This window comes from Urocitellus parryii, chromosome 2, assembly GCF_045843805.1.
Source record: "Urocitellus parryii isolate mUroPar1 chromosome 2, mUroPar1.hap1, whole genome shotgun sequence".
NCBI classification, from domain to species: domain Eukaryota; kingdom Metazoa; phylum Chordata; class Mammalia; order Rodentia; family Sciuridae; genus Urocitellus; species Urocitellus parryii.
In genome coordinates, this window is record NC_135532.1 from 35,626,576 (window position 1) to 35,652,610 (window position 26,035).

At 35.2% G+C, this 26,035-nt stretch overlaps 1 protein-coding gene across 2 annotated transcripts in view; it reads right to left on the minus strand.

Annotated features, from left to right (window-relative positions):
* Nucleotides 1-931: 931 nt before the first annotated feature.
* The window catches only part of LOC113177401 (phosphatidylinositol 3,4,5-trisphosphate 3-phosphatase TPTE2-like), a 42,842-nt gene continuing 17,738 nt past the window's right edge, over nt 932-26,035 (minus strand). For both annotated transcript variants that reach the window (XM_026381919.1, XM_026381918.1), the window contains 7 exons: nt 23,156-23,217; nt 21,515-21,595; nt 17,239-17,344; nt 13,031-13,107; nt 5,961-6,053; nt 3,176-3,246; nt 932-1,170 (listed from right to left, as the gene is read on the minus strand). In XM_026381919.1, coding sequence (XP_026237704.1) covers nt 1,059-1,170; nt 3,176-3,246; nt 5,961-6,053; nt 13,031-13,107; nt 17,239-17,344; nt 21,515-21,595; nt 23,156-23,217 — 602 coding nt within the window. In that variant the 3' untranslated portion in view covers nt 932-1,058. The remainder of the gene's footprint in view (nt 1,171-3,175; nt 3,247-5,960; nt 6,054-13,030; nt 13,108-17,238; nt 17,345-21,514; nt 21,596-23,155; nt 23,218-26,035) is intronic.

Below are 26,035 nucleotides of genomic sequence, written 5' to 3' on the forward strand. Positions count from 1 at the left end.
TTTATTTCCTGATGAATTCAACATGGTCTAGATTGTTGAGAACCTTGCCAATAAAAAAAATTCAAATAAGGGTAATTTCGATAAAGTCAAAATAGGACTCTTTCAAAGACAATCATAGCCTCAGGATACAGTGCAAAGGAAGGTGCTTAGCGTAAAATAACAGCCTCAAAGAGAGAATGATCCCTGTGGACATAGGTCTAACCAGTGTGTGTAGCTAAAAGGTGATTTTCCTTCACAGAGTTCCCCCAGCTTGGTGAAGTTGGTTGTGAGCAGAGGTGGTAGGTTTTAAAATAAATCTAGATTACTCAATATTTCTTTTGACTTCGCTTATGATGTTACTCAAAGCAGAAGTTACTGAGGGCTTTTTATCCTTTGTGTTTACCAAGGCCCTCTCACTCTCCGTGTGTGTGTGTGTGTGTGTGTGTGTGTGTGTGTGTGTGTGTGTGTGTAATTAAAGGGAGCCTGTCCCATAAGCTACCTGTGCAGGGCTTGGAACAAGGAAGAGAATTGTGTTTGAGGTGAGGGGCTGGTGCTTGAAACATCTCTGAGTTCAAAACTCTTGTTGTCAACTTTTTTTTTATGTTTATAGATAGTTTGTGAATCAAATAGAGGCACAAAATAGAAATAGTTTTCTAAGAAATATGAAATCGTAAATGTAAAATCAGAGAACAAATAATTGTCCAAAAATGTATAAGTATGTGGATACTGGTGGGATCAATTTTAAAGAGCTCAGTTATTCTAATGTGAAGTGTCTGTTATTTCAAAGTTCCTCAAAATAATACCTAATGTTCCTGTGTACTGTGTCCTGATTTCATCTAAGTACAAGATAGAAACTTATAAGTATATTCCTTCAAAAAAGAAATCACCATTGACATTTTACCTGTATTTAATAGATTTCTTAGGAATATGTATATACATATCTGTATATATACACATACACATACCAGCAAGGACATAGGTTTAGAAGAAAAAATACACAAAAAATGTATTAGAGATTGGAAAGAAGATGATTCAGTCTGAGAAGGGGAACTGTATTTAATCAGATACCAGATATAGCATTAATTTTGGGTTGTTTCATCAAAATACACTTCTACTGCAAAATCTGGACGGTAAATTTTCCATGTTTTTGGTTTATGGGGATTGTCCAATTGATTTCTTGTTAGAGTAAGCCTAAGGATAGAATAAAAATCATTACATTTTATTTTAGGGCTAACAGAAAAGCCATGCAGTTAGTAGGGTACTCTTGTTGGCACTTTGGAAAAGACTTGCCATGTTTAGAACCTCCACCCTTTTTTGTGTATGTTGGTTGGCTCCTTCCACCTCCCTGTTAAGGGACCAAATACCTTAATCTTCAGTAACAATATGTTACTGATTCTTTTAACATTTTCTCTCATGGAATTAATGACATCTAAGTTTAATAAAATATCTTAATTTCTGTAAGTGACATAAATCAGGCAGATACTAGATATGTAACAAAATCCAGTAATAAAATATTGTCTCTTAAATGATGAAGTTGGTATTTTTGGTTAAAGAATAGTTTTATAGCTATTTAAAAAAAAAAAAACTTTACCAGGCAGTATATAAAAACAAATGTGATAGCTATCTTTAGAAACTTATAATAAAGTGAGAATAAAAGTGATTTAATGTGTTAATTCTTTAATAATATAAATATGGCAGTTTGAAGGAAAACTGTATCCTTTAGCAAGAACTACTTTTGAGGAACAACGGGAAATGAGATTAAAATCAACTCTCTCTATTGGAGGGACTTTACTCATGTTAGGAGTCAAAGTTCATTGTTGGCATACACCCAGGAAAAATATTTGTAAAAATATTCCTTCAGGGGGCTGGGGTTGTAGCTCAGCGGTAGAGCGCTCACCTAGCATGTGAGAGGCCCTGGGTTCGGTCCTCAGCACCACATAAAAATAAATAAATAAATAGAATAAAAGCATTGTAAGCATTGTGTCCAACTACACCTAAAAAAATATTTTAAAAAATATTCCTTCAGATCCAAAGTCCACTCTCTCAAGATCTAAATGTGTGTATCACAAGTGCATAGACCACACATTCCATTTACTCTTGTCTTATTAGACTTGAGGCATTATTATATCCAGTTCAGATTTGAAGAAAGAGTAGGATTGGATAAAAGGACAATTCATATCACCTACAATCACAACCACTTCTCCAATTATAACCTGAATGAGTTTAGTAGTTATTTTTCCTTTTGTATTGGATAATTTGGTACTACCTAAAATCTTATGTTTTGTTTTAATCACCACAGGAAATACTGCTTAAAATGGAGAACTTCTAGACTCAGGAGTGAGTTTCCAGATGTGGTACAAATTTCACTGGAATAATAATCTTCAAATCCAATTAATAAATTTAAAAAACTGTTTCCCAATTTAGATATTAGAAGCTCATGTTTAAATGAGAGACTATTAGGTCAGCAGGTATAGCCACTTGCCTAGCATGCATAGGGTCTTGTGTTCAATTCCCAGCAAAAAAAAAAAAAAAAAAAATGGGGGGGGGAGAGACTTATTTTAACCATCTTCCATAATACTTAATGGTGTTTTATAACTTCTCTAGATAGAAATTGCCAATCAGATTTTAAACTCACTCCCTTGATTACTTATTTATTTTGAGTACTGGGGATTAAACCCAGGGGTTCTTTACCCCAGTTCTTTTCAATTTTTATTTTGAGATAGGGTTTTGCTAAATTGCTGAGGCTGGCCTCGAACTTGGACTCCTCTTGCCTCAGCTTCCCACGTCACTGAAATTACAGGTGTGCATCATCAATTGGCTTACTTAATTACACTTCAGCATAGAATTTGTGGTCAGCCATTATCACTGAGTGCCTGCTATGCTCAGTGTACTGGATGCACATTAACCTTCACAGGAGGAGTCCATAACCACACTCAAGATCCAAGTGTAACACATTTTAACTTGGAATCGTGTAGCACAAAACTTAAGGCTAATGCAACTGTGAATCTCAAGAACAGCTGTATTTTTAAATAACCACATTCAAATGAACAAGGCAACGAAGAATTCTACTTGAATGATTCAAGAATTTTTTGGAATCTGTAAATTAAATTTAAAACAGTGGCAAACACTTGCCATTACACCTTATACAAAACATTGAAACTTAAGTTGTTTTGACTGGATTACATTATATTCCTACCTGTTATTTTTTATAAAAGATGTGTGAAACCAGAAAAAAAAACAACAGTTGTCATAGTATTTAGGAAGATCCTAAAAAGACATAGTTAAAGAAAAGAAAGTTATTTTCATAATAAAATTAATACCCCAAACTAATGTTTCTGAAGGGATTAAAATTCCTTCCTTTATATGTTTATTAAATAAAGTAGCAATTAAGTATTCAGCACTCTACAATCTAAGACAATACACTTAAGATATAAAGAAGGAGGCTTAAAAGAATGCTGTTGCTTTCTCTGTTTCTATCAAACATTTTGAGGAATGTATTTTTTAAGTGTTGAAAATGTATTATCTTTATTTTGTTGGTATTTTGAATGAAAACATAAGGGTCCAAAATAGTGCAGTGAAATAAATTAGGTAAATTGAACTTCATTAAAATTTAAAACCTTTATGCATTAAAGGGCTCCATCAGCAGGGTGAAAACATAAGCCACAGAATGAAAGGAATATTTTCAAATCACATATCTGATGAAGGTCTCAAATCCAGAATATATAACTAATTATGAAATCAACAAAAAAGATAATCCAGAGAATATATCCAAACAGCCAGCAAGTGCATTAACTGATTCTTAGTCACAATGTCAATAAGGTAACACTTCACACCACTAATATCACTGATTAAAAAAAAAGCAAAAATAGAAAAAATAGAGTATTGGTAAGGATGCAGATAATTGGAGTCCCTCATATATTCCTGGTGGGAATATAAAATGCTGCAAGCCACTGTGGAAAACAGTTCGACAGTTCCTCAATAAGTTAAATGAAGAATTACTATATAATAGCAATTCCCTTCTAGAAAATGTATTTTTGATAGATACTTATACATTTACACACTGGTCTTTTAAACTGGATTAGATGGTGCTAAACAGAATCTACCAAGGACCATGCCTATTTATATGCAAACATGTCATAATGAATTCTTAAAATATTTTGCCTTGGAATCATTTTAAATGTCAGACTTTCTCATATGAGAAGCTGGGCTCCATTATTATTGACAGTTTCCAGTTCTCTGCTTACTCCCAGTTCAATGTAATCAATTCAGATATCTGTCTTACATAGCTACCTCCTGGTGACCACCTTCCTATGGGACAGCTAGACACAATGCACTTAACTTGCCCCACTGACCCCCATACTCCAGGGGACCTGTGCAGATATGCCACAGAGATTACTTCTCAGTCACAGTGTGTGACTTCTTGGACCTTATACTTGTTTCCTTTAAGCCCACTCCAATTAGATCTCCCTGTGGAAAAACTACAAGGAAAAACTATATACTCTGGACCCCAATAAAGTCTTTGATCCTCAGGTCTCTTTTTCTCTCTATTGCTCCTCTCTGCTGGTTGAGCAAACATGTCCTTGTCTCCCACCTTCCCTCTGGCACTGTAAGGTGTGCTTCACTCTTCTCTCTGGGATCTGTAAGTAATAAAAAACTGCTTCTGTTACTTCATGTATTTTGTTGTGTGGACTTCTCTGTTTTACTTGACCAACACAACTGAATCTAACCCTCTCCTCAGGGCTGTCTTAGGGAGTGGCCAATAATCTGGACATGTCAGACATGAATCCTGGGGGTGCTTGCCAATATAGACAAGTTTCCTGGGAGAGGGGCACCTTGTCACCAGACACCTAAGCATAAGGATGTCCCAGGATAAAGAAATATTCTGTGAAAAACCCAATGTAAACATCCAAAACCACTTAACATGGAGCCTCATTAAAAGAAGGCTAGAATTTATAGCCAGTCTTCAGAGAGAGAGAAACCTCAAGACCAAATTAGAGAAAAATACAATACATATTCATTTAAAGAAGGAACAGCTACACTGAATAATTAACCACCAATACTGATGATAATAAAATATTTTAAAAAGTGCTTTCATGTCATGGCTTTTAATAATCACAAAAGCTGGATATTACTCAGGCCCCCAGGCCAGTGAGCTTTACATTACTGTTTCTGCTCAGCGACTGCTACTTGAACAAGAACTCAAGAGTGGCCCCATTAATCAAGGGGCAACCATCAGAACAAGAAATATCCAGGTTACTTGCTTCAACACATTTACCATTTTAATATTTAATAAATTCTCTTCCAACAGGGAAAAAAAGAGATAAAAAAGAGCACAGGGAATAAATTCTAAATCTACCAACATAGTTACTTATTGGAAGTTATATTTGATGATTTGATAGTAAAATGAAACTAGCAAGGTATAGATATTTGTTATGCACAGACTAATACTCAGATACAATAATAATAATCAGATATAATATTATATACTCATGATATTCAGAGTAATGGCAATGGAAAGCATTATCATTTTCATAAATATTAGATTAATGCATACTGCTTATATCATGAATCAATTCAGAGGAAGATAGAGTCTCCCTCACTTTAAAATATTTTGTACATTATTGACAGCAATGCACTTCAAAAAAATAAAACAAAAATATGATCACTGTTTAGCAGTAAATAAAACATACCTTTAGGACTTTTTTACCATCTTGATTTTTGTACTTTTTCTTATTTTAAAATTAATATATGTAAATTGTATAGAATTTAGAAAAAAGAATGAGCAAGAAAACCTTTAAGTTACATGTTCTTCTTTCACAAATTTTTGTTGTAGATTTGATTTGTTGTTTTTCTTCCCTACCCTGGCCATTGATCGATATCAATTCCCCTGTTGGGAATTGTAGCAGAGGAAATTCCAAATGAAAAAATCACTCAAAAGACCAGAAAATAACAATGGCAGAGATTGTTTCTTGATTACTCACTGTGGAGAAAAACTGTACTTTCACATCATCATAGAGAACTGGACTGTTGATTATAATAAATATTACTCTGTCTGATTCAATGTCATGAAATATCTGTGAATAAACACATGAAATTCAGAACCATGAACCCAGTTGATGATGAGATAAGTATAACAATGAAGTTTGTTTTCACTTACCCAGACTTCCTAAACTTATCAAGTACTCTTGGTCTCATAGCCCAGTCATTTCATGTATAAGTAAATGCTAATCATCATTTCTGTGAAGCTGCGATATACTACTGAGCTATCCCTACCTGTTTGAGAGTTAGAATGAGACACTGTTGAGAGCAAAGTATTTGATTTTCTACTAGAGTTTAACCAAGTATAAACATGACTGTTTAAAGTATATCATCTGATTTTCATATATTGAGATCTCTTCTAAGAATGCACTATGAAGCCAAATTTTAAAGCTGGCATTGTTATTCAAAAAACAGTGCATAGCAGATGTTTTATCAAAGATCTTGTCCATTGCTGGCTGATGGATGGAGTGACCAAAGATAGATCAAGTTTCTGGGAAGCTTTGAAACTATATTAAGTATTTCTTCATTAGTGATTTTTTCATCATATAATAATGGCATCCACATTAAGAATGGTCTATATTAGTCCCTTTGAAAAATACAGAAGGCACAGATTCTGTCCCTTCAAGGAGTTGTATATATAAGGAACAATACTAGAACGATAAATAATTGAGTATCAAGCTGTATATGAAGATTGCGTGTTCTGTTCAGCATTGTGGAGACAGGGGTATGAACAGGAGATATTGAATGAGAGAGCTTCACCAAGGAGGTAGAACTTGAGTTGGGCATGGAAAGATGGGGATAAAAGAATAGTCTGAACATGGGGGGAAAGACCAGCAAAAATATGAAGTAGAAATTAGAGTCATGTTCCAAGAGCCAGAGGGGATGACCCATGCTACTCAAATGGAGTCTATAGGTCAAGTTATTGATACAAATAAGCTTAGGTATGTTAGGGATATCATATCTTGAGCACTCATGAGCCAGGGAAATAAGAGTATAGTTGTAGAAAACTAGTGCGTCATTTCCTGTGTGACAAAAGGTGACCTGATGGGCTGGGGATGTGGCTCAAGCGGTAGCGTGCTCGCCTGGCATGCATGCAGCCGGGATCCGATCCTCAGCACCACATCCAAACAAAGATGTTGTGTCCGCCAAAAACTAAAAAATAAATATTAAAAAAAATTCTCTCTCTCTCTCTCTTTAAAAAAAGGTGACCTGATAATTATCATCTATGCCATTTATTTAGTAATTCTAATTTTCACAACACTTAGATGTGATCTTTATTTCACAGATAGAAATGTTTAGTCAAATATGTTACCTGGCATGACCATAGACATACTGTGTGTTTTCTTCTCTACCTACAGCTTTTTGAAATGAGATCAGTATTTCCGGATACATATTATAGAACTCCACACACTGTATTGCATAAGGAGAAAGGGAATGAAGGCTACTGTAGAAACCTTGGAAGTGGCAGTGGGAACATAAAGGAAGAGAAAGTAATGAGAATTTTCAAAAATAGAATCTGCAGGAATTGGTGATTAATTGGATTTGGGGGGCCAAGGCAAATAAAGAATCAAAGACAATATCAAATTTTATGACCTGAGAGGAAGTATATTGTGGCATTTGCAGAAACAGTGAAAAAGCTCATTTGATAAATCATGATTGATTATTGTTTTAAATTGTTAGGATAGAGATTGCCCTTGTTGTCTTTCTTGTATCTACTACACAGAAGGTGCTCAAATATCTGCTCAAAGAACAAATGATATTTTAAAGAAGAGGAATGGATGAGTGAAACCAAGAAAAGAGTATTTGCAAATGAAGTAGAGACCAAAAGAACAAAGGATTGATGAAAGAGTTGATTTTTGGGCTGTGGGCTGGCGGGCTAGTGGGATGGCAGATGAGGAAGAAGACCAGACCTACGATGTATGATGTATGGGTTTGGGGATGACCAGAATCCTTACACTGAGTCAGTGGATATTCTTGAAGATCTTGTCATAGAGTTCATCACTGAAATGACTCACAAGGCAATGTCAATTGGAAGACAAGGTCGAGTACAAGTTGAAGATATCGTCTTCTTGATTCGAAAGGACCCAAGGAAGTTTGCTAGGGTTAAAGACTTGCTTACCATGAATGGAGAATTGAAACGAGCTAGAAAAGCATTTGATGAAGCAAACTACGGATCTTGATAATTTTTGTACTTCATGAAATTTCATTATATTCTGTGGAAATCATATATAATAATTGTGTATTTTGTTTAGTAATGTCCTAATATCTAGGTATGTAAATGAAAGATGGAGAAACAAAGTTTTCAGCCTTTATTTTCATGTCTTTGATTTTAGAGTGATCCTTGAGCCTTTAATTGCCTGCCTTTACATGATTATACTTGAATTACTTACTGAGTTTAATGACTACATGTAAGTTAAAGTACCTTACAAATTATGCAGTTCCTTCTGACTTTTGACTATCTAAAGGATGAAGTAGTATTTATGTGTTAGGTATATTTGTGCCATTATAAGCTATACTATAGCTGTTTAATATGTGAAATCTAAGTGTCATTTTGACTATGACAGCTGAGACATATGCCTTACATATTCTGAAGTTTTTAAACAACAGTGGTCTGATATGTTATTAAAGATAGTGAACTGGTTTTCTTTTAAGGAGATGATATTTGAAACTACAAGTTTTTGTAAGAATGTTTATGTGTCTTAAATGATAATTTGTTTTAATATTTTCTAAAGAGTGATTTTTTAATTTTTTTAGAAACTTAAAAAGTTTCATGTTGATGCTTCCATGTTGAAAGACTTTTTTGATTTAAAATCTTTTGGACTTAGGTTACTTTTTAAGTTTTAGAACTCATTTTCCCAATCATCTACTTTCAGGAGCAGGAATGGCAATGTTTAATGAGCTAATGGTAGGATAAGCATTTGGGGTAGTGTTTTTTTAACATATTTGTAAGTACTTTTGGAAATATGTAGTTGACTAAAACTGTATGTAGCTACAAGAACCACTTTTGTAGTTCACAGTATACAGGTTTTGTGTGAATTTAACTTACTGCATTAAATTATTGCCCTTAGCTTAAAATAAGGATTAAAATCGCATTTAAAGAGATCACTGAATGTTACTATTTGTGAAACTGAGCTTTTTGATTCTACTTATAAATAGTATCTATAAGTCAGTACCTGGGAAAATTTTACTTTCTTAACCTATTGATACAAGGAATAAAGTATAAAAAAATTAAACAGAAAAAAAAAGTTGATTTTTGAAAGATAAACAAAATTGACAAACCCTTAACTAAAGTAACCAAAAGAAAGAGTAAGAATGCTGAAGTAAGTAAAATTAGAGGGGAAAAGGTGATGTTACAACACTGAATCCAGAGGGTCATTAAGCAATATTTTGAAAACTAAATGCCAACAAATTGGAAAATCTAGATGAATGGACAAATTTCTGGACACATATGGCCTATCAAAATTGAATCAAAGGATATAAGTAAATCAATAATAAGCAGTGAGTTTGAGTAGGAATAAAAAGTCTCCAAACAACAAAAAGCTCAGGCCTGGACAGATCTACTGCTGAATTTCACCAGACTTTTAAAGAAGAACTAATACCAATGTTCCTCAAAATATTCCATAAAATAGGAAGGTAAGGATCCCTTTCAAACCCATTCTATGAAACCAGTAAGTATTACCCTGCTACCAAAACATGAGAAGGACACAATACAACAACAAAAAGGAAACTATAAACCAGTATCCCTGATAATGCAAAATCTTCAATAAAATACTTGCAAATTGAATTTAACAGCACATTAATAAGGTCATATACCATGATCAAACTGATTTCATTTTTGGGTTGCAAGATTGGTTCAAATATGCAAATCAATAAATATTAAACAGCACATAAATAGAGTCAGGGATAAAAAAATCACATGACCATCTCAACAGATGCAGAGAAAACCTTCAATAAAATTCAACAGCCCTTCATTAAGAAAGCCCTGAATAAGATAGCAATAGAAGGACCATACCTCAAAATATGACAAACCAATAGACAACATTATACTATATAGAGAAGAACTGAAAACACTTCCTCTAACATGAGGAACAAGAAAAGGGTATATACTATCACTGCTCTTATTCAATGTAGTACTTGAAATTTTATCAAGAGCAATTAGGAAAGAGAAAGAAATAAAAGGGATACAAACAGGAAAGGAGGAAGTTACATCACTACTCTTTACATATGATATGATTCTATACTTGGAATACTCCACTAAAAGGTTCTTAGAACTAATAAACAATCCAGCAAAGTAATAGGAGACAAAATCAACATTAAAAAATCAGTAGCTTTTCTATACACCAATAATGAACTTGCTGAGAAAGAAATCAAGAAAACAATCCCATGTATAATAGCCTCAAAGGAAAACAAAAAGAAGAAAACCCTAGAAATAAACCTAACCAAATGGGAAAAGCCCTCTACAATGAAAATTATAAAACATTGAAGAAAGAAATTGAAGAAGACATTAGAAGATGAAAAGACATCCTATGTTCATGGATTGGAAGAAGTAATATTGTTAAAACGACCACACTGCCAAAATCATCTACAAATTCAATGCAATCCCCATCAAAATTCCAATGACAGAAAAAGAAAAAAAAAAAGACATTCTTCACAGAACTGGAAAAAAAAACAACAACATTAAAATTCATTTGGAAGTTCAAAAGACTATGAATGGACAAAACAATCTTGAGCAAAAAGAACAATGCTGGAAGCAACACAATATCTGATCTCAAAATATAGAGCCACTGTATGGCATGGTATTGACATAAAAAAGACATATAGACCAATGTAATAGAATAAGGAACTCAGAAATAAAGCCATGCCTCTACAGCCATCTGATTCTCAACAAAGATGTTAAAAATGTAAGTTGAAGAAAAGACAGACTCTTCAACAAATGGTGCTTGGAAAACTGAATATCCACTTATCAGATAACCAAAAAACTTCCTTGATTCTATTAATTCCTAGGTTTTTTTGTTGTTATTCTTTACTTTAACAAGAACAGAAGATTGAAACTAGACCCCTATCTTATCCTGTATAAAAATCAACTAAAAATAGACCAAAGACCTTAACATAAGACCTGAAACTTTGAAACTACTAAAGGAAAAGCATAGGGGAAACACTGAGAGATTGGTATAGACAATGATTTCCTGAATAGGATTATAATATCTCAGGAAACAAAGGGAAGAATTGACAAATGAGATTGCATCAACATAAGAAACTTCTGCATGGCCAGGAAACAATCAACAGAGTGAAGAAATAACCTATATAGTGGAAGAAAGTATTTAGTAGCTTTTCACCTGACAGAAGATTAGTACCAGAATACATAAAGAACTCAAAAAACTTAAAAGGTCAAGTAATTCAACTTTAAAAATGGGCAAATGAGGTTGATACTTCTCAAAAGAAGTACAAATGGCCAATAAATATATGAAAAGTACTCATAATCTTTAGCTATCACTGAAATGCAAATCCAAACTACATTGAAATTCCATCTCACTTCAGTCAGAGTGGTTATTATGAAAAATACAAAAAATTAATGCTGGTGAGGATAGGAAGAAAAAGGAATACACAGATTGTTAGTAGAGCTGAACACACATACAGCTACTATGGAAATCAGTATGGAGGTTCCTCAAAAAACTAAAAAGAGACCTGGCTATCCCACTCCTGAGTATATATCAGAAGGAAATAAAGTCAGCATACAAAGAGATACCTGCATACCCATGTTTACCGAATCACTATACACAATAGCCAAGCTATGGAATCTACCTACGTGCCTATCAACAGATAAATGGTTAAAGAACATGTGGTATATATACGCAATGGAGTATTATTCAGTAATAAAGAAGAATGAACTCATGTTATAAGCAGGAAAATGAACGGAACTAGAGGATATCATTTAAGTGAAATAAGCCAGACAGAAAAACAAGTATCAAGTATCACATGTTTTCTTTCATATGTGAAAACTAGAAAAGAAAAAAAAAGGTGACCTGAAAATAGAAGAGTGACTATTAGAAAAGGAAACCAGAGGGAGAAGGGGAAGAGAGGAAGGGAAGAGAGAGTTGAAGAGAGGGTGGACATGATAAAAATACCATATATGCATATGTAGAAATGTCACAATGAAACTCACCAATTTTTACAATTAATATGCATTAATAATTATTATAAAAAATAGAGAATTTGCAAAGAACAGAAAGCTAAGGATTAGGCCTAGGTGAATACCCCCAGTGAGGGGAGGACAAAAAAATTTTTTTAAAGTAGGGTTGGAAAGGGTAATAATGTTGGTAAAAGAACTTGAAACAAGAACCTAGGAGGGGATTCTAAAAGTTTATGTTCTTAGATCCACAAATGGAACTTTCTTATTGTTTCAGAAAATGTCTATAATCTTAAACATTTATTTTACATTTTAGCTTAACCTTGCCTCTCAGCCCCCATTGCTTTGGGTAAAGAAGTTTCTGTGTACTCCATATACTCTTGTATACTCTCAGGATGCCACCCCATAGAATGTGTGAGTTAGAATTACTGGGGACATTGCTAATTTCTGGGCCCCTTCCAGATTTCCTGAATCATACTTTGGAGGTACAATCTAAAAAAATGTGCCTCTTTACAAGCTCCCAGTCATACTAAATTTTGAGAATCAGTTCTATACAATAAAAGATAAAATTACCAAGAAGATAAGATGGCAAAAGCTGACCAGATAGATGAATTCAAATCTTGACAGATTTCTTGGAGTATGTTTAGCATTTATGGAAAAGTAAAAGCAAAACAACTCTCTGAACTGGCTAAAATTCTGGAAAATGCTCTGAAAAAGTACACTTATTTCTAATTTGCATCCAAACCAAGCACCAGGTTAGGTGGTAACCAGAAAGCAACAGAGCATCTCTCTGTGGTGAGTGATGATTTGGGCAGGTCAACAGGCTGATTTGACATTGAGCTTTAAAATAAACACCAGAATTTTTGGATCATTGCTTTCTCTTACCCTACAGTTACTGGAACTAGAAGAAAAGACAGTCTTCCGATGCATTACTATATGTATTTTTAGATCAGTTCCATTGCCTTTTCCAACACCTGAATAAAAGTAAAAAGATATGCTGGTTAGAACAAAGAGTAATGTCGTGCCAATTAACTTTATGGATTAAAAAGAGAAAAAGTTTTCCAAGCTACCATAATAGTGATATTGGATCATTTGGTCTTGCATGAATTTTGTTTTGAAAAACAAGTATTCAAGCTCAATTCTGTCTCCTAAAGCAGAATTTATTAAGATTAGAGAAAAAGAGGAAAAAAATATGTGTAGTTCAGCTTCTAAGAATTAGAATCCCATTGCTTACCTTTCTGTAAAAAAAGAATTAGGGAAGGTGATTTGCAACCCTTTTTGCTAATGCATTGCTTTCTTCAGACTTCTAATCATAATGTTTTTAAATAATAAATGTCTACATTCCTGTTGTTCTATTTTAAGTCCATTTCCTACAGCAAACTCTACGAAAATATAGATTTATATGCAAACATTCCTGTGAAGTTTAGTACATATTTACAGATAAATGATCTTTTTAAAAAAATATTTATTTTTTAGGTGTAGATAGACACAATACCCATTATTTTTATGTGGTGCTGAGGATCGAACCCAGGCCCTGCTCATTCTAGGGGAGCGCTCTACTGCTGAGCCACAATCTCAGCCCCTACAGATAAATAATCTTATTTCCCTCTTTTCTGGTTCAAATGACCCACTTCCTTCAGCATTTCCTTAAAGACTTGGTTTCTGAAGCCTCCAATTGATTTTTTCCCCTTCCTTTCATCCTACATATTTCACTTTGACAAATAATCTAATAGTCATATATTAATCATTCTCAATTACTCAATTCATATTCTGTTTTCGTTTAAGCGTGTCATTAACACCATGTTATCAATGTGTCCTTAGAAATCATGTTTTTTTCAGTCAGTTCCCTCTGTCCCATTCTTATTGCAGACTTTCTACTGATGTCTATAAGAAATCAGTAAAATGTATAACTAAACTAAGTCAAATGCTTATCACATGAGAAGTAAAGAACATTGATTTGAGCCCTTAAATTCCCATACATTAAAAACTCATGCAAATGTATCTGCATAACTTAAAAATAAAAATTAAAAAAATAACATGAAGTGATAGGTCTCCATCTCACCCACTCTTCACCTATGTAGTTCCTCAGTCCCAAATATATAATCACTCCTATTAATTTCTTATTCGTTTGCATGTATAATCAAATATGAATATATATTCCTCAGAATTTTATATATTTGTAATTATACAAATATGAATGTATTATCCCCCCTTTGCCAGAATACTGCCATGTACCTTGAATTTTTTTAAACACTTGTCAAAATTTGGATTTAAGTCATAAAATAAATGAGAAACCAATAAAATGTTACATACAGTTGGCTCAAAATACTACACATTAATCAATATGAGGTACTGAATATACAAATAGATGTATTCCACTTGATACAACTAATTTGCATTTGCATGGAAAAATTATTTTTGTATTATTATCAATTTTACACAGTTTAAAAGAGCTATAAAATAGCTTAAAGACAATGAAAAGTAAGGATAATTCTAGAAGGGTGCTCTGGACAAAAGATTACTCATTTCAGAGTTTTTCACACATCTTTTCCTTACACAAAGATTATTTTTATTTTAAAATAGACTAATCTCGTTAGGTTTAAACTCAGTATTTACACGAGTCCAGGAAGAATTTTGCTCTGCCATATAGGCCTCCATAGGTCTGTTCTACAAATAAAACCCATACAATACTGACCAGTTAAGGTCATAATCTTGAGCTTCTATCTGGAAGTCTCCATGAGGAATCTCAAGTTTGACTTTAACGTTCTCCATTTCATCTTGGCCCATTGAACCCACTAGACTTCACCTTCAGTGCTTATAGATTTGGATTAGTTCCTCTGTTCTCCAGATCTGTACCTTACAGCTTTAAATAAACAGTGTCTCCATGGGGTTAAATAAAATTCAAAACATTATTAAGAGAGAAGTCCCAGTCTTATAATATCAGACTAAGGCAGTAAATAAAATTTGAGAATTTATTAAAAATATTTTTAAGCTTAAATTTTTGAGAAATGATTCTCATTGTTTACATTGGAGAAATCATTAAAATTTCATAGACTAATGTCTCTTGCCTGTGTGGAACAGTTTAGTACTCCTAGGGTTTGTATAGATACTGTTATTCCCATTGATAACAGAGAGGATATTAAGGCAGAGTATACAATCAGGTATTACACAGGCTGTCATGACCCTTTGTAGTTAGAGCTAAATTTTCTCAGGAAGAAATGGCTCCCACAGCAGAATGTGTTGCCTCTCATGCTGCAGAAAAAATTAGTCTTCATCTTTTTTGTGGGTCCCACTGAGTGTGGAAAGGAAGGGGAGTGAGGCACTGCTGTCCCAATCTTTACTACCTGTTGGATAAGCCTGGAATCTCTCCTTGTGTGATGTCTGATTCCAGTTGGGGTTTTGAGTTAGGTCTGTCTTAGGCTTCACTACAGCTCTGTCCCTCACAGGTGCCATGAAGCAGTCATGGTGGACTTGGCAGTCTAAAAGTCTTTTCCCAAACAGTTGCTCATTCATGTACCCAGACAGTCTCCTGTTAGGACAGGCTGGGTTTCAAGAGAGCTTGCAGTGTGCTTATTTGGAACATAAATCAAAAATTTCCATAGGAACATTGAGTTTGCTTTCAAAAGCCAGAAACCTATGTATTTGTTTGTGGTAATCCATCCAAATTCCTGGGGGAAGTAAAACTGTAAATAATTTGAAAAAAAAACATTTTATATTTTAATGAACAATATCTCTGCAGTTTTTATTTATATGTCAAAGACTTCTTTCATTTCTGATAAATTGGACAAAATGTCAAATAAAGTATTATTAGATCTTGTTTTGTGATTTCTCAGAAGGCCAGACTACAGCCTAGGCTGTATCGGTGGATGCTAGGACCCTGCCAGCACTTGGTACCTGCCTATGGTCTTTGATCTGGCTGGTTTAAGAGTTTTGCTTGAAAGTTTCAGAAGCATTGCCCCCTTGCCGCCTCCCTGGCAGTGGAGTGGTAAGGTTCCATCCCCTGTTTTTCCATCTCCCCTGAAAGTGAACTGTGCAGGGGAAGCACAGGAGGGGGTGAAGAAAGAGTTGTGGGTTGGAGCCCATTCCTCTCCCTGCTTCCTGTCATTTTTTACATCCCAGAGATGGATAATCTAAACAATTTTCCCAACTTCCCTGGGTAATGGTGGTTTTCAGCCATAGCTTCTCTCTCCTTGCATTCCAGAAGCAGTCAAGTAGTTGGTTCTTGGGAAGTTGGTAAGGATTGTTCTTCCTGGTAATACTTGGTAGCAGATAGGGGGTTAGAAGACACTCTCCCCACTTTCTCCCAATCCTTTTCATTTTCATCTAGCTTCATGTAGAAGGGAGCCAAGTGCTTCCCCTTAGGAAGCTTTTCTAAACACTCATCCCATCTCTGTGTACTCTAACACTGTGGTCTGCTCTTTATATTCTTATTTCTTTCCTCTGTCAACCACGCAGGGACTCCTTAAAGGCAGGGAACACTAGCACAGGAACTGGCCCCAAACAGGTACTCAATAGTTATATGACAATAAATAAATAAATATCTACTGATCAGGTATTTAAGACATCTTTATGGAGATGCTGGGGGTGAGGGTTATAGGAAGAGGAGAGAGGAGAAAGGGAAAGACTCTGGTGATAAGAAAAAATGGTCTCTGAAAGGAGTAGGTGATAAAATGATATGGGGATACCTCTGCCAAGATGAAACTGACACAGAGGTGGGTATGGGAAAGAAGTAGTCTTGAGTGCTCACAGGACCTTCTTCCCTCCACCAAAGGATCTGCCTTGAAAAGTCTACTCTGGGCTGAGGCCAAGGGAGCAAAAAGAACAGGAGAGAAGATAAGGGAAGTGAAGGGAAGAGATAGAGCCCTCTCTCTCCAAACTGGTGATAGGAACGGGAAGAAGAGGGACATCTAAGAGTTGTCAATGTGACTACTCACTGTCTGTCAAAATGGACAATTCCAGGGGGAGGAGTTCATGTGTGAAGAAATGTAAAAATACAGCGATGGGTTAGAATAATCTGTGTATATAACTATGTTCCCAAGTAGTGGGAACACTGGCCTCCTACCCAACCCGTCAATTATAAATAAAGCACTTACCATGAATTGAATAAATGATGAATTTTTTTATAATGAAATTTTGTCTTAGAGGTAGATCCCACTTGTAGTCACTTTTCACTTTTTCAAAATACCTCACATATCTACTCTGCAAAGCAACAGAAGCCTCAATTACATGAGAATTAAAGATCTACAGTCAGAATTCCTAACTAATCAAAACCTCTCTCTTTTGAAAAGGGCCTATTAAGGGTAGTAGGAAATTAAGGAAACACAGTATGCCATCAGATAACTAGGTATTTTTATCCTAGGGTCTTACAACTAAGTATCTATGATGGAATTCAGTGCTGTGAAGAAGTGATATAAAAGGAGCCAGTTCTTGTTCTCAGGCTGCTTATGACTGAAAGGGTAACTAATCAATGAACCATCTATAATATTATTAATATGGGGGTAGAAGCTTAGTTTATGACTGAGTTAGAGGAAGGTCTGTGGTTTGGTGGAGTTATGGGAGAACAATTTACAATTTCCCAGTTATGGGAGAAAAATATACAAAAAGTCCTCAGAGGAAAACATCCCTATATCAGCAGTAAATCAAATGTCATTCATCTCTGTCCCTGCTAGGTAGTTTCTTCACTTTCCATTTTTCAAATTCTGTTTTTGCAAGGAAACCTTGGAATTCTCTCAGTCTCATTTTTCCCCTATGGCAAGTTGCTCATGGATCTTTCTTCAAGGATTTGAATTCTGGGATGAATCAACTGGGATGTGCTAATAAAATTAAGTGCCATATTTCCTGTATGGTTTGGATCTGGAATGTTCCCCAAGAGCTCATGTGTTGAAGACTTGGTCCTCAGTGCAGCAATGTTCAGATATGGAGCTTTTGGGAAGTGATTGGATGATGAGGGCTTTGACTTCATCAGTGGATTAATCCACTGATAGCTGAACAGATTATTGGGAGGTATGGAAACTGTAGGCAGGTAAGGCAGGGTTGGAGGAGGTATGTCTCTGGGGGAGAGCCCTTCGGGACTATATCTTGTCCCTGGCTCTTCTTCCTCTCTCTGCTTCCCAGCTTCCATGAACTGAACAGTTTTCCTCTGCCATGCCCATTTGCCATGATGTTCTGCCTCACATCAGGCTCAGAGAAGTGGAGGCAGTCAACCATGAACTAATATCTTTGAAACTGTGAGAAAAACAATTTCCTCCTCCAAGTTGTTTGTATCAGGTATTTTGGTCACAGAAATGAAAAGTTGGCTAGCATACTTCTCATTAGAAGGGAAGTCAGGGGAATGGTTCCCACAAGTTAACTTGGGAGTGGATGCAGTGCATTCACTAGAATGGCCCACAGTGCAGGGGCAGAATGTGGTGGTGTTTAAGAATTACTTTCCAACAGAGGTGTCTTTGCCCGGGGCCTTGACAACAAACTTCCCAAACATTCACCTGAGTCCTTACATTGCTATCAGAGTGTATGCCAGTTTGGAAGTAATATTAGGGAAACTGCATGAGTGCAGAAGGGGAAAGTGAGATGTATAGGGACTGAGTTGTTGAAGGAGACACATCTAAGATTCCCTAAGTTCCTGACACCAGATTCTCCATCTTCCACTAAAGGCTTTAACCCACCAGGTCCTTCAAGCTATTGTTGCTCTCACACTGCTGCAGAAATTAATACAACCAACACATAGTAAGAACTCAGTACAAAGAAGATATCAGGAAAGTGGTGAGACACTTTGGGAAGTGTAGGGTAGGAAGACTGGCAAGACACAGTCTTACTTTTAAAGGGGATACAAAAGTCACCACTTTTTTTTTCAGTGTGGGGATTGAACCCAGGGTCTTGCACATGCCAGACAAGTGCTCTACCACTAAGCTAAACCCCAGTACAGGGCTGGGTATATAGCTCAGGAAAACAAAACCCACAAAAGACTATAACTGAAAAAGCAAATGCTGTAAAGGAAAGGGACTACAGGAAAAGGGACCCATGTGAGGCAATGAATGAGGGTGTAAAGTATTGATAGGCTAGGAAACAACAGACTGTCCTAATGTGTCTGAGTATGGGACACAAACCAAATTATGGAAGCAATCAAATTGTAGAAGCCAAGAGTAGCAACTTAAAACTTCACTGCCATTGGCAGCAGGGAGCCATTACAGATTTTAGAGCTAGACTTTGGTAAGTTCATGCATTACTTTTAGCCTACGGTCTGTGGTTATCTTTTCCTTTTTTAAAAAAATTTTTTTAGTTATATATAGACACAATCCATTTATTTTTTAAATTTATTTTTATGTGGTACTGAGGATCAAACCCAGTGCCTCACATGTGCAAGGAAAGCTTTCTGCCACTGAGCCACAACCCAGCCCTACCTTTCCCTTTTATTTATTTATTTATTTTTGGTAGTGGTAAGGTGGTTGTTGGTTATGGAAGAAAAGTGTAGTAGTAAAGCTGAGTTATTTTGTCTCAATCTAAAAATCAGTAGTAACAGTATTCTACTAACAAGGTCAAGGGCATCTATTCAGCTCCCATCACTACTGGAAGAAAGAGTCTCATTCACAACCATATCCACAACTACTTAAGAATTCCCAACCAGTTTTCTCTTGGTTTGAGGGCAATATAGAGAAGGCAACATGGACAACAATGGGCTGCAGAATCCAAGAGATCTAGACTCTTAGTTCAAGATGTTGATTTCGCTAAACTTCAATTTCCTAGGTTGTAAAATAGGAATCATATTAGTGCCTACTCAGAGTTATTCAGAATACCAAATGAGATAATGAATATAAAGTCCTTAGCATGATTCAACAAAATCTAGAATTTTGTAAGCTCTATAGTATAAATAGAGATCTTGGTTTCTGGTATAAACAAATTATAAGGAATAAAAAAGAGGCAAGAAATCTTTAAACTAAAAACATAGCAATCAAGTGAATATGTGGATCTTTTTTGGATCCTGACTGAAGTAAACTAAAGTGAAAAAGAATTTAAGACAACTATGGAAATTTGACATGAACTAGAAGTTTGATATTGTTAAGGTATTATTAAGATATAATATTTTTAGATATTATAAATGGTATTAAGATGTTCTTCTGTTAGATGTCATACTGAAATGCTTGTGGAATAAAATGATCTGATGATAAATTTCTTTCAAAATGATCCAGATTTAAAAAATGAAGGAATAGAGAGCGGTTCTCAGGGTTTTGAGAAGAATGGGGAGGGGGCAAATGAAACATGGTATGATGATTACAAAAGAATTTATTAGTGGGGTAGGGAGGGGGAGCATGGGAGGAATAGATGAATTCTAGATAGAGAAGGGGGTGGGAGGGAAAGGGAGGGAGCAGGGTATTAGCAAGGATGGTGGAATGTGATGGACATCATTATCCAAAATACATGTATGAAGACACGAATTGGGTATCAACCTACTTTATATACAAACAGAGACATGAAAAATTGTGGTATATATGTGCAATAAGAATTGTAATGCAAAAAAAGTACATGAATTGGCGTGAATATATATTTTATATACAAAGATGTGAAAAATTGTGCTGTATATGTGTAATAAGAATTTTAATGCATTCTGCTGTTGTGTATTTAAAAAATAAAATCAACTTAAAAAAGAATTTATTGTATTATTCTCTGGACTTTTGTATATGTTTGGAAATTTCCATAATAATGTTTTTAAGAGGAAAAAATAGCAGAATAGCTTACATTTCACATGGGTGTTACAAGTATTAAATGAAATGTATGTAAAAGTGCAATAATGTTTGCTATGTTATAGAATTTTTGAAAAATGTTTATTTCTCTTTTATATTCTGTTTTGTAATACAACCTTCTCTTCCCTCTCCCTCCCTCCCTCCCCCTCTCTCTCTTGTGTGGCATGCCTGTGCTGTGGGTAGGCACGCACACACACACAGAAGATTCATCTAGAAACAGTCCTTGTGATGTTATATGAGCAATGAATTGTCAATTGCCCTAGAGGAGTTTGTGAAAGACTTGGTTCCTCTTTACAGGGAAATCAAAGGCTGGTGATTTTAAGTAATCTTCAGGGGTCTGGAATGCTAGGTATTGACCTTCCAGCTTCTGAAGGATAATCAGATCCTGAGTTCTGTAAACAACCATGAATATGAAATGGAAAGGAGAATGCTCCAGGGAGAACACAGGGCTTGCCAGTATAGACAGCACCAGAGGGGTCATTGTAGCTTCTGGAAGAGAGCAAGGCCTATGACAAGTCACCTAAGTGTTGTTGCCTGATCACTGGAGAAGAGTCTAAAATGAAACCAAATAACAGGTGCCAATTGTAACCCACCCCACAAAGAACTCTCCTTCTTAAAAAAAAAAAAAACTTACCTGTGAAGGAGTTTCTACTCCTTGATATTTAGAGCTTTTGCTTTTATCTGTTCGTCTTTGTCCAAAAAAATTAAGGCTTTCCTACAGAAAAGGGGACAGACAATATAACATGGTTCATGTGCACTCTTCCGTTTTCTATGTTAGGCATTCTTAAAGCTTCTAAGGGCATGCTATTTCCTTAAGTTAGCAATCTTTGGACAGAGTCTACCTCAAATAACAAAATTAATGAAGCCATATCAAGGATTTCTCTATTTCAAAGACTCATTTACACATGGAGTTTAGAGCTGTAAATCATCTGGTACAATACTTCTTCCTACCTGCTATTTTACAAATGAGAAGACTGAGGTCAAATGAAAACCAAGTGACCTGTTAAGTGGCCTGTTAAGTGAAAACCAAGTGACCTGTAGAGATACTGCAGCCAGTTAGAGGTAGTACAGACCCAAGGCACAGATCCCCAGCTGTCAGGCTAAGGCTCTGTATCAACTTCTTTTAAATGTTTCATTTTTGAAGCTTCAACCCATATTAATGATATTAGCACACACACACACAATGTTTATTTTTTGATATTTTCTATTCTGCTTATTCCTTTTTATCAAAAATGTTGGACATAATCCAATAAGTAGACTTTATAACAACTCACTGTTATGATCCATAATTTGAAAAGCTGTGTCTTTGTATATTCATTTTTGTTGGGTCAGGCATTGGCCCAACCAGTCCAGCCTGAGAACAGACATGGTGCTGCCCTAATCCCCAAGGGGCCATGGAGAGCAAGGATTGAACACCCATTTTCAAAACCTGTGTGTCTCAAGTTAAAAAACAGAAAGAGTGGGATTAGAAAGCTGAGCAAGTTTGTAGAACCCAGAGCTTCTTTTTTGTAGCCTAGGCCAAGAGATGAGCAGAGTTGTTGGGGGATGTGTCCTATAAGTGTAACTTGTCAGCAAGATCCTGTCAGTAAAACAACTGAAAACTATGCTTTAAGAAGTGGAAACAGTCCACCTTATCCCCTCAAAAATTTTCAGAGGTCACAGATCTCCATAAATTGATTATGCAGAGAGAATAATATACAGAAGAAACTATGTTTTGAGTTGGAAACAATACTTTTTATCAACTTAGTAATTCTAAGGATGGTCAAGGTCCTTTGGAGACTTATCTAATTAATCTGATAGAAACTTGTAGGAAGGAAGAAGCCATGTTACTGGTGGTGAGGAGAGGGAAGCATCTTGATTCCTGGAGTTTTTTGCATTTGCATAACTTTGCTCTCCCTCTCTTACTTTAATCCTGCTCCTACCAAGTCCTGCCTTTTAAAATAATGTTGATATTATATACATCATGGATTTTTTCACTAATTGAAAATACTGAAGTAATATGTCTTAATTATTGATATTTTTGGTATTCCATTAAATATTGTGCCTCACAGATATCACTCCAGTCTAGAGGTACTCAGGACAGTTACTAACTGCATAATAAACTTAATAAACATAATAAATACTACAATAAACTAGGAGGTATCAAAACAAGGCTTCCTAAAAACGACCTCTCCAATTTCACTTGATTCAAAGAATCATCTTAACATTCTACAAGTGATGTTTCAGAATCAGCAAGTTCAACCAGACAGTGTACAGTAAGTAATGTCTTTCCTACCTCTGCAGTTAAAAACATTCCACAGGCAAGAAGGCAGGCACAAACCATAGTTCCAGTTCTTCCTAGAAAATATAAGATATTAGTTCAAGAAGTCATTTGTTCATTGTAGTACACAGTATAAAAATATACTCAGAAATACTCAAAAAGTTCATTTCATTTGTGTTTTATTCACCCTGAAAGTGCTTGTCCCAAATATTTCAACTCAGAAATAGTCAAAGATGTTTCACTACTCTGTGACTGCATTAGGAATTCTGTGTCCTGTGGGCATGAAATACATGTTCTTGTGTGTATTTTTGTTCCATCACTAATGCTGGGTGATGGAATCGACTCTGCTAGAAGATTCCAAAGATAGTGCTACTTACTTATTAAGAACTAATTATAACTGGGCACAGCAGCACATGTCTGTAATCCTAGGAGTTCAGGAGGCCGAGGCAGGAGGATCTCAAGTTCAGAGCCAGCCTCAGCAAAAGTGAGGTATTAAGCAACTCAGTCAGACCCTTCTCTAAATAAAATACAAAATAGGGCTGGGAATGTGGCCCAGTGGTGGAATGTCCCTAAGTTCAATCCCCAGAACCCTGCCAAAAAGCTAATTATATAGTGTTTTTGTAACTAACATAAATAAAACACCAATGAAAGATAAAACAGAATCTGAACCTGTAATACCATCTAAGCATTTACAAGACCTATTAGTCCTTCCATTTTAGAGTTTTAAATTGCTATTAGAAAAAATTGTCAAATATAACAAATGTAGAGAGAATAGTATAATGCATTCTTATATATGTTTCCCAGATTCTACAATTATCAGTATTTTTTTGTTCAATTTCTCTCTTTTCTCCCCTCCCTTCTTCCCTCTTTTTCTTTTTTATGTGAGGGTAAATGGCAGTACTGAGGATCAAACCCAGGGCCTCATGCATGCTCAGCAGGCAATCTACCACTAAGCTATATCACCAGTCTTCTCTTTTTTCTGTGCTGTAACATTTTAAAGCAAACCTTTGACTCTGCTTCTACACTTCATCTCAAAGTATCTTATTTTATTCCAATTTGTATTTTTTTTTCTGTCATACAAAATTTGAGTTTCGGGGGAAAAAATGTTTCTTCTTTTATACAATAAGTTGTAGCATTTGATTTACATAGTACACATTGAACTTATTTTATGTAATTCAAATCTACTTTTTTTCCTGAGAGGCACAAAATTTTCTACTCTATCCTATCTTTTCATACATACATACAGAGCACAATCTTTCATATCTCTAGTTGTGCATAAAACAGAGTCATCCCATTCGTGTCTTCATACATATAAAAGAGCAGTTTATACTACCTCTTGCTATAATCAATAAAAGCTGCCTGCAAAAAGAAGCTACTGAGCTGGGCATGAAAGTAGACACCTGCAATCCCAGAAGCTCCGTAGGCTGAGGCAGGAGAATCATGAGTTCAAAGTGATCAGCCTCAGCAAAAGAGAGGTGCTAAGCAACTCAGTGAGACCCTGTCTCTGAATAAAATACAAAATAGGGCTGGGAATGTGGCTCAGTGGTTGAGTGTCCCTGAGTTCAATCCCAGTACCCCCACACACCCCCAAAAGAGGCTACTGCTCATTAACAGCCATTCTCTCAGCTGCATTGATTGTTAATATTTCAATTTTGGAAGACATCTCTGGGTCTCTGTAACTCTGTTTTTTTTCCCACTTGAAAGAAACTTTGGAAAATTTCCTTAACCAATTATGGATATATCATGAACAGATCCACATCCTTGTGGATAAGTACAACTGCAGACATAGTAGATGTTCTTTCATCATTCAAGCAAATAGGGAACTATAAAAATACTATATACATACCTTAAATATTTTATTGTAACTTCAAACTTCAAACAAAGGCTTTAACTTTTTAAGTATGAGTTCTCCTACCCAGAAACTTTTCTCAAAAAACAAGTCCTATTGTATAAAGGCTACTGTATCATCTATAATCTCTCAATTCAGATTCTTTAAAGAAACCTAGGTGCAGAATTCTTCTAGATTTTTCTACTAGAATTGTTTTCCCATCTAGAAAGAACAAATAAAAAATGACAAAAATTGTTCTCACAATGTTTTATAGTGATCTTTCTTGCATTTAATTCAGCTATAATTTTAGTTGTAGCCATTCAACTTCATTGAATATTCCTAAAACATTCAACTTAGTTTTCATAAAATTAAAATTTTTGTTCACTTTGACATTTTATAGATTTACACATTATTTGATTATTCAATATAATTATTATTTTTTGTCCTAATTTTTCAAATATATTTTTTAGATGTTGATGGACCTTTATTTTATTCATTTACTTATATGTGGTACCGAGAATTAAATCCAGTGCCTCACATGGTTGTGGCTCAGTGGTAGAGCACTTGCCTAGCATGTGTGAGGCATTGGGTTCAATTCTCAGCACCACATATAAATAAATGAATAAAATAAAAGTCCATATAATTATAACAAGTAGGTTAGATTGATCTTAATATGATAGCTTCTCTACAACCCCAGCCCCAGGACTCCATTTCTTGAAAAGGGCTCTTGTGCCACATAAAACTTATATTAAATAAATTTATATGTTTTTCAAATAACCCAATCAATAAATGGGCTAAGGAACTGAACAGACACTTTACAGAAGAAGAAATACAAACATATGAAAAAATGTTTATCATCTCTAGCAATTAGAGTAATACAAATCAAAACTACTCTAAACTTTGATCTCACTCCAGTCAGAATGGCAATTATCAATAATACAAGCAATAAGAAGTACTGGCAAAAATGTGGGGAAAAAGTTATATTCATGTACTGTTGATGGGATTGCAAATTGGTGCAACCACTATGGAAAGCAGTGTGGAGATTCCTCAGAAAATTTGGAATGGAA